The 9841-nt window shown below is 36.7% G+C and overlaps 1 protein-coding gene across 1 annotated transcript; it reads left to right on the forward strand.

Moving 5' to 3' along the window:
- Positions 1 to 259: 259 nt before the first annotated feature.
- LOC135159583 (SET domain-containing protein 14-like) lies at positions 260 to 9436 on the forward strand. Its single transcript, XM_064115593.1, has 2 exons — positions 260 to 693; positions 6713 to 9436. Exons 1-2 carry the CDS (start codon positions 557 to 559, stop codon positions 7383 to 7385), a joined length of 810 nt encoding a protein of 269 aa, XP_063971663.1. The 5' UTR covers positions 260 to 556; the 3' UTR covers positions 7386 to 9436.
- The last annotated feature ends 405 nt before the right edge of the window (positions 9437 to 9841 follow it).

The following is a 9841-nucleotide window of genomic DNA, read 5'->3' on the forward strand; positions in this document are numbered from 1 at the left end:
TTTGGACACCCCATCATACCGGTACATCATTTCAAATTAGTTTCCTTTCATTTTACCCATGACAATTTGGAACTTATGCCAGCGCCAAGGCCAGGGATCCGTCAGCTCACCTTCTTCTTCTTTGTTGTTCTTCCCCCGGGCCCCGGTCACCATCACCGTCGGCCAGTGGGAGAGAAGAGCGGTATCAGTCGAACTTCCACCCCGTCCAGTCCCTGGCGGTCGGTAGACGTCATGGCAGTATCGTCGAGCGCAGACCTCGCACTAGCTGACTAGCTACCGTCTACATCGATTCACGTACACGTGAGAGCTCATCAGCTGAACTAGCTAGCTAGCTGCGCTGCATGCTGCTGCTGCGCTAGCCGAATAAACTCACGAAGGGCTTAAAATTTGGTTTAAAAAAATTATGTATTGATTCAATTACCCCTTAAGAATTTTAAAATATTAAAAGCAATGTAATTTTATTTTTTTAAACTTTACTGATTTGTTGCATCCAATTGTCGAACTCATCTATCACTCTAATTTTGTATTTAGCCAAACGAGGAGCAATTTATTCAAAATGTCTGCGCCCTACGGCTACGGGAAAGGCCCAGGACAGGGAATGGCACCGCCCCCGGGAATGGCAAATTGTCACGTCTGTGAGAAGTCGTTCAAAGTTCTAAAACGCTGCAAAAGTTGTAAATCGACATTTTATTGGTATGAGGAATAATGAGGATTGCGAATTTTGGCCCGAATTTTTAGCATTATGAGTTTAATTTAAAGCTCTCCGCGCCGCGCGCGCCCATGGGCTCTTCCTGTCCGGTGCGGCGCCTGAGCTCCGGCGTAGCTTATCGCGGCACGAGGCACAGGCTAGGGGCCGGGGCAGCAGGGTGAAATTCATACGGTTACGCCACGGGACGATCAACAAAGCACGGTGCACGAGCGGATTGACCAAGCCGGATATCGACCGAGGGGGGTATTCTGAAAAGTCTCGTAAGTTTCCACTTAAATTACCCATGTAATAGAGCGCTAATGAGTAATGTACCTCCAAATTCGCTCAATTAACTCCCTTTGCTAAGCCTTAAGTTTAGGCCACTCCCCTACTGAGCCGATCGAATTAACCAATCAAATGCGCTCTTATTACGTAAAATTTTCTGCTAGCGCGCAGTGTTTCTTCACTTTGCTGGCTGCAGCACAGCGCCCAGCTGCTGTAAGTGCCACGATCTTACCCAGGACCAAAATCCAGTTAAAACCAATTAGGGCAAAACCAATTGAAACCAGTTGGCCAACTGGTTTCAATAGGGAAATTGGAACAACTGGTTCCAATTGAAAACCAGTTGCCAATTGGTTCCAGTTAAAAACCAATTGAAAACCAGTTGCCAATTGGTTCCAGTTAAAACCAATTGGGCAACTGGAACCAGTTGGCAATTGTTGTCAATTGGTTCCAGTTGTTCCAATTTCCCTATTAAAACCAATTGAATCCAATTGGAGGCAACTGGTTTCAATTGGTTCCAGTTGAAACCAATTGGAGGCAACTGGTTTCAACTGGAACCAGTTGAAACCAATTGGTTTCCAACTGGATCCAATTGGAACTTCCAGTTGGAACGAACTTAATTAGTTACAAATTAATTAGCATTTGCAGTAACTATTTCTCATGCCAACACAGAAGCAGTGTTATATGTCTATTAATACCAATGTAAAGGGCATTGATAAAATACAGACTTTCATGTATATATATTTATATGGAAGATCTTCAAATATATGTACTTTTATTTGATGTAATTTGGTAACAGTTAGTGGTGTACTAATTATCCTTTAATCTGTTTTAATTATAATCTATAACATTCATGAACATGGTTTTCACTGCTAAGTATTCTAAATACTAATCTTTAAAAAGTGTGGTACTTGAAATTGTAAAGAATTAAATAGATACATTGTTAATGATGATTAATCTCATAAAACATTAATCTGTGCACACTGGCAAATAATATGCAAATTAACTGGTTTCAATTGGATCCAGTTGGGTAACTGGAAAATTTCCAATTGGAAACCAATTGGAAATAATTTCCAGTTACCCAACTGGTTCCAATTAGAATTCATTTCCAGTTACCCATCTTTCCAGTTAGAAGTCATCTCAGTTACCCAATTGGTACCAGTTAGGATTTCCAGTTACACAACTGAATGGTTCAAGTTAGGATTTCCAGTTACCCAACTGGTTCCAGTTAGAAATCATTTCCAGTTGGAAGTCATTTCCAGTTACCCAACTGGTTCCAGTTAGGATTTCCAGTTGCCCAACTGGTTCCAGTTGGGATTTCCAGTTACTCAACTGGTTCCAGTAAGAAATCATTTCCAATTGGAAGTCATTTCCAGTTACCCAACTGGTTCCAGTTAGGATTTCCAGTTGCCCAACTGGTTCCAGTTGGGATTTCCAGTTACTCAACTGGTTCCAGTTAGAAATCATTTCCAGTTGGAAGTCATTTCCAGTTACCCAACTGGTTCCAGTTAGGATTTCCAGTTGCCCAACTGGTTCCAGTTAGAAATCATTTCCAATTGGAAGTCATTTCCAGTTACCCAACTGGTTCCAGTTAGGATTTCCAGTTGCCCAACTGGTTCCAGTTGGGATTTCCAGTTACTCAACTGGTTCCAGTAAGAAATCATTTCCAATTGGAAGTCATTTCCAGTTACCCAACTGGTTCCAGTTAGGATTTCCAGTTGCCCAACTGGTTCCAGTTGGGATTTCCAGTTACTCAATTAACTGGTTCCAGTTAGAAATCATTCCCAATTGGAAGTCATTTCCAGTTACCCAACTGGTTCCAGTTAGGATTTCCAGTTGCCCAACTGGTTTCAATTGGTTTCAACTGGAAATTGTTAAATTCCAGTTAAAACCAATTGAAACCAGTTGAAACCAATTGAAACCAATTGAAACCAGTTGGAAATCCAACTGGTTTCAATTGGATTTTGGTCCTGGGTAATTACAAATAATTTTTGCTGAAAAATAATGCTAATAAAAGTATTTGCATCAGATTCAGAGATTTAGAGGTTCGTTATGTTGTTGAAGTTAACTGTTGTCTTGTCCCTTGCTCTCTCATTTATTGTACCTTTGTGCCTTTCTCTTTTTTTCGAAAGCGTTCGGATTTTCACATCCACCTATTTGAATCCATTTGTAATTTTCTTTTTTCTTTTTTACAATATTTTATTTGCCTCTGTCTTGGGGGGGGGTTCTTCTTTAACTTAAACCCTACTTATTTTAAAATAACGTACTTTTCATTTATATAAGAAATCTTCTCCAACAAAATGCTGATTTGAATAGAAAGATTTTAAAAATCAAACAAGCATAATTATAAAAAAAGCCAAAATGTTATTAAAATTTGATGTACAAATATTACATTTAAGATTTTATAGGTGGGGAAAACGACGGCATTACTCACTATTTTTTTTTCTTTTGTATTTTATTCTATGAGAGAATATTCATTTAAATACTAAAGGGGTCTATGCTTATTTTTTTTATTGTCGGAAACAAGGTTTGATTCACCCCTGAAAACTGCTGCACCTACCGTGATTTGGCAATCTCATTATTTTCAAAATAATGTGCAAAACAAAATACTTTATTTATGATCCTAATAATAAAAGAAAATATAGAAAATTAATAATCATATTTCCCCTAAAAGTACACAATTTCTGTTTCCATTTTCCCTCTTTTCTAATCTCTTTATTACCAAATATACTCCCTATTCCTTATTTACTTGTTTCTATACCACCTTTTCCTTTGCTCTATTCACTTTTTATACCTTTCTCCTTTATTCTCTTCCTTCCTCCTAATTTTGGTCGCAGTATTAAACCGATTTGATATTTATACGAAATAAAAGCCACATTTAGCAAGAGATGATGAGACTGAGACTTAATGGACCTCTTATCTTTCCCCACTGGAAAGTCCGCTAATTGAGCGCTATGAGACTTCAGAATACCAAAAGTCTCTTAACTACTCAATTAAGTCTTCGCGCGGTCATAACGCGTACTATCGCAAGTGCGCGCAACGCAACCCTGCCAAATAAGGAAAGGGGCACTTAAGTGACTTTTCAGAATACCAAAATGCTAATTGAGCGCTAATTGAGCTTTCAGAATACCGCCCCGAGTCTTAATTAAAAAAAATCAAAAAAGGCTGTACACAATGTTAGACTTGTAAACAAAGAATATATAAAGAAAATGAAGGGAGCTGAAGGGTGAACAAAAGAATAAAGGAGAGAGAGAAAAAAAGGAAAGAAAAAGAAAAGAGATGAATTGAGAGGAAAGAAAGTAAAAAAAAATAAGGGGGAAGTATGGTTAATTGCTAATAATAATATGAGGGGGGAAAATAAAACTTAAAAGAAAGTTATATAAAAGAGAAAGAATAAAAAAAAGAAAAAGAAAGTTTGTGTCATTCTTTGAAATGAACAAAGAAAGGAAGGGGAGATGAATGAATGAAGGAAAGAAAAATGTTTCCTTCATTCTTTGAAAGAAAGAAGAAAAGCAGGAAGGAAGGGAATGAATTAGGTCTGGTTGAAAAGTATTAAAGAGAGGGAAGAAAAAATGAAAAAAGAGAGAAAATATAAATGGAAGCAAAAAAAAATGAAAAGAAGGGAGAAGGAAGGAACAAAATAATTTTAAGGAAATGATGAAAGAAAAAAAAACAAAGTAAGAGAAAGAAGGAAAGAAAGATGAATGAATGAACAGTGGGAGAGAAAGGATCAGGAAAGAAAGCAAGGAAAGATTGGAAATAAAGATAGATGGAACAAAAAAAGGCAAACAGGAAGGATAGAAGGATGAAGAAAGAAAGATAGAAAAGAGAGAAAGAGGAAAACCTTCAAGCAACCCAGAAAAATCTAATAATAAAAAATAATCTTAATAATATTTTGGGTTTTTAAGATATATTTCAAAAATTGTTTGGAAACTGTTTTAGAAATGAATAAAATTTCAAAGTGAAACATTGTCAAACTTAAAAATTAGATGAAACTTTGCGGCATCACACACAGCTAGGCATCTCCCATCCCATTACAAGATCACAACAAGACACAAAACGAAGTCTGAAACAACTAGATCTAGTTATGAAAACTCACTTGCTCGTTTTTTTTTATTTCTCCTCGTACACAGACGGCTCGCAATCGTGCAGCCGCCATTAGGGGGTTAAAAATACAAAAATCCCCTTCGACGAGGCTCATCAATTTTTGTCTTTATTTCATTAAAATATATATAAAAAGAACTGGACCAAAATAAAGATGATTCTGTTTTGCCTTATTTTGGCCTGAAATGCACCAAAACGGGAAAAAATAAACTTAAAAGGAAAAAAAACAGTGACTTAGGCTGTCGCGCGACTCCCACTTCCGTGGTTTATTCGAACTTAATACATAAACATATGGCCATTGAGTCCCTGTACAGATCGAGTAAGAACTTCGGTCTCTGTTATTGGTGAGTGGAGTGAACAGAGTTCAGCCAAACAACCATATAACAGAGATCGAAGCTTTTGGCTAGGCCAAGCCAAGGCTACTTCGGGCTGTCAGACCCGGAGGCTGGACTATTTTTGTATGTGTGTGTCGCACTCTGCATGCTCTGTCTCTGTTCCATTGTGTATCAAATCTAGTCCAATGATACATGCGTGACTAAAAACACCAACAGAGGTCCACAGAAAATCGCGGTCTACTTATACTAGATCTACTTCATCTTGACCTGACCAAACTTGCCAAATTCTCTTTTAATTACAGGCACTGATCTCCAGAGTTGGATTTAAGCAGGGTGCGAATTGAGGAGCAAAAAAAAAAGTAAGGTCATCAGTGCAAAATGAAAAAGCATTTTGTCTCCTGACAAACACAAAAAAGTCATCACTCCCAAATGAAGGCATTTTACTTGGTGGTCATTCTCATTTTTTCAAAGATTCCTGGGAAGCACCTGCACCTTCCGTTACAGGCTGAGTCCCATTTTCTTGAATATGACCTTCTTCACTTAAAGAAGGAATATAAGTATGAATTTAGAAACAGAAAACAATTTTGCTTGCTAATGTGTACAAACAAAACAGTAAGAGCAGAGTTTTATCCCTTGGTGTCTGTACAACCTTCAATAGCAAGAGTACAGTTCTGTATTCTATTGGGTTAAGAGTAGTTTATTGGACCGATCAACCAGTCTCTTTTTCCTCTTTTACACACTCTTCTTCACATTCTTCTTTTTTTTCTTCTTTTTTTTTGTTGGTTAAATCTCGTATCTCCTCATTCCTATCATGTCTGTCTATCCACTATGATCTCTTCAGAACAATCTGGTTTCTTTCCTAAATGATCATCCCGACCATTTGAACTATTGGTATACGTCTACTTTTGAAAAAATATGTTTTTCTACCTCCCTGTTTCATTTGAATATTCTGTCAACTTTGAATACATGTTGGTAATTGTCATCCAACTTTTTAGATATTCCATTTACACCTGTTTTGTATATTTCTCATGTTCCCTCTATTTTTCTGTTATATTTCTTCTTTACATATCTTCATTGATCTTTCTTTACTTATGCTCATTTCCCTTTTTGGTGCTGATATTAATGTACAGTGTATATTGTTCTGGATTTCCCACTTTAATTTATTTGTATATATGATTATGAATTCAATTGTGCCATTTTCACTTTCATACTGTCAATCCAATTCTAATGGTTGCAATGAATTAATAAATAAGATCCTGAAACATCTACGTTATTAATTTGTTGTATTCACTTATAATTGCAGTTCTAGAGAATGTCAGATTCGTGACTGGCCCACTCATAAACTCCATTGCTTGCCAAAAGACAGGAGCACCAAGAGAGCAGTTGATCTCCACTCAAAAGCTGACGGGGACAGTATTAAAATTGAAACGGTGAATTTCCAGACCCTGACACTCAATGGGGAAACAACACCAAGCTCAAGGAAGGTGGATGACAGTAGACTGTCCTCTAAAATGGCTTATGACTTGCCTGTGAAAGAACAGGAGATTCAAGGAAGTGTTCTACAACCTGGGGAGCAGAGAGCATCGGCATGTTCAACAAGTACAGCAGGTGACATCGGGGATCTGGTGACAGTCACAGTAAAAACAAGCAAACAGAAGCACCATGTGACTCTTGATAGAAGCTCTACGGGGACAGACTTGTTGGCGGACATTTCAAGAACCGTGTGTATTCCAGTCCAGCAGATGAAGTTGATCCACAGGGGGAAAATTATGAATCCAGAAAACATACGAGATACCCTCAAGGAAAAAGCCGTCTTTCAAGCCATTGGAGAAGTTGCAGAAAATGAGGAAGGGCTGAGCGGCAAGGACATCACCTGTGTGATGAGCCAGATTAAAGTGGACCGCAACACGGCCATCAAAGCTTTGAGACAAAAGGGAAATGCCATTGATGCTATTTTGTACCTTGGTAACAAATAAGCCAGAAGAGATTTTATGATAAACTTAGTTTGCAATAAGGGGTCCATTTCATGTAGAGTTACTGCTATGTTCACTTTGCCATAATGGCAACTCCCATGACAACAGGGCTCAACAGCCATTCACAATCAACGTTTCCATGGTAGAATGTAATGGAAAAGTTAATATACATGATGTAGTGGGAACTTTTGTATGAAAGGGACCTGTGATGTAAGAGATTATTGCCTTAATTGCCTTGAGAGAAAACGCCTTGATATGTTGTATAATGATTTTCAGTGACAGTGCTGTGATTTTATTTTTAATCGTTATCAGTAGTTAGTTATCGGTCTGCTGTAACATTTTTCTGGGACATATTCTGATGAAATTCAAACCATGTATGGAATGCCTACACCAGGGCTTGACGTTAGCAGTGGCCCGGGACAACAAAAAAATGAGAGCCGGGCCACCAAAATTTTTCGAAAGCCCACACTTGGTTGCCCAGTTTGGCTACTAAAGTTTTGATAAATTGTTATGTTTTCTGGCCATCAACTTTGCTATGTGGGCCACTAAAAATATGAAATTGATGATTTTGGTGGACTGATCGAGCCACCAAGAAAAAAAGTTAGTGTGGAGTCTTACCTACATTAAAAATTGTTGAATGTAAAAGATGTCAGTGCATCAAATAATTTGGTGCTGTGTTCGTATATTGATTGACTTGTAATTTGTAAATGTCTCTACTGACATGGACTGTGTATTCAGTTTACCCAGTTACAAATGAATTTTACATACTTCAAGGAAGAGGTTTTCAGAGTTTTAGAGTCGATGTGCCACTCATATTGAATGGTGACTTGTTGTTCAGGGATTTTTTCCTTTCATCATTAAGGGATAATGTATTTTACCATCCTCATCTTTTTTCATGTGTTTCCAAGTCTACAACTTGTTGGCGTGATTTAGCTTTCTACGTTCCAAATGTTGACCACCTTGTTTACTGGTACCCTTTCTATCGGTTCCGTAAAATTTGCAATGTGACCAATATGAGAAATCACTAAAAACGGCTGACTTTCACAAAAATAACAGTGACCTTGCGTAAAATATGAGATCTTGACCATTCAGCAGCTACAGTACACCCCTAATTATCAATCTCATTTGAACTGTTCTCCCTCCAGAAAGTGTTATGTTCTGGCAATTTCAAAATAATGACTGTAAACAGCATTCCATACTACTTAGTAAAAAACAAAATATTATCACCCTTTGTTTAGAAAAGAAAACGGGGAGTAACTTTGTCCCACCAGCCATAAATAAAGAATATTGTCTACGTTCTGTTTTTGTATTGAAAATTAAAAGCATAGCTTATTAGAGTTATAGAATTTAATTTATTTATTTACTAGTATTCACTTTCACTTTTTTCAATAAAATTTATTTCCACTTAAAACAGCAATGTTTCCAAATCAATACAATATTGATAAATACAGATACTATATATGTTCATTTTTATAGCGCTTGAATATTTATGATGTTTGTGTGTCATGTATATTTTGTTACGTGCTCTAATATTTTATTTAATAGGTATATGCAAGAGAAATACTGTCAAATGATTGTATTGGTATGAAAATAAACATTTATTCTATATTGATTTTGAAAGTTTAAACTATGCATTTTCTAGTACATATATATTTAATTTATGATTTGATTTGATATCCCTACAGCCCACACCCATTTTCAAACTCATGCATATTTTACTAAAGGGACGAGTGTGGCTCTCATTATTATTCATCTAAAAATGTGAAATTGGAATTCAGGGAAGTATTTTGTTACAAAAAGCTAATTTACACAATTTGTAGACATTTTTTCAAAGAAAATGGGAGGGGTGTAGGCATTTCAAGCTTAGTGCAAAAAATAAAAATTCTGGAGGACAAAAAAATCTTGTTTCATTGGAGCTTACAAATATGTAATGGTATATTTTATCTGAAATTCCATATCAGCCCTCATACTTGCCTGAACTCAAGCAAGGGAAATATCAATCCTCTAAACATATTTACATGGTTCTCATTAAAATTTATATCATGATTTTATAATACATGAATAGTTGTGATACTTGAATGAGAAGATGGAATAAGCAGTTAAGAAAGAATGAGAATGAAGGCTGGGGGATTTACCTCTCTCAGACTTCATTACTTTCAAACAAGTGAAAAGGAGATGATCAGGAAGAGAAAAGAAAATGGACAAACGGAATAATAAGTAATAAAAGAAGAAAGAGGAAAGGGAGATTAATGTATGAAAGAATGAAGGTGAAAGAATGGTGAGCATGTAAAATCAATTTTTTTTTTTAATGATGCGGGGGGGGGGTATGTACTGCTGATTTGAGAGTTACTGAAACCAGTTTTATGTGTTGTGGCTGAATGATCTAAGGCATCTGGCTATTTTGTTACAAGGGAGACGTGTCATAAACACATGAAAATAGGAAATAATTATATCTTGCA

Source organism: Lytechinus pictus, unplaced genomic scaffold, assembly GCF_037042905.1.
Source record: "Lytechinus pictus isolate F3 Inbred unplaced genomic scaffold, Lp3.0 scaffold_275, whole genome shotgun sequence".
NCBI lineage: Eukaryota > Metazoa > Echinodermata > Echinoidea > Temnopleuroida > Toxopneustidae > Lytechinus > Lytechinus pictus.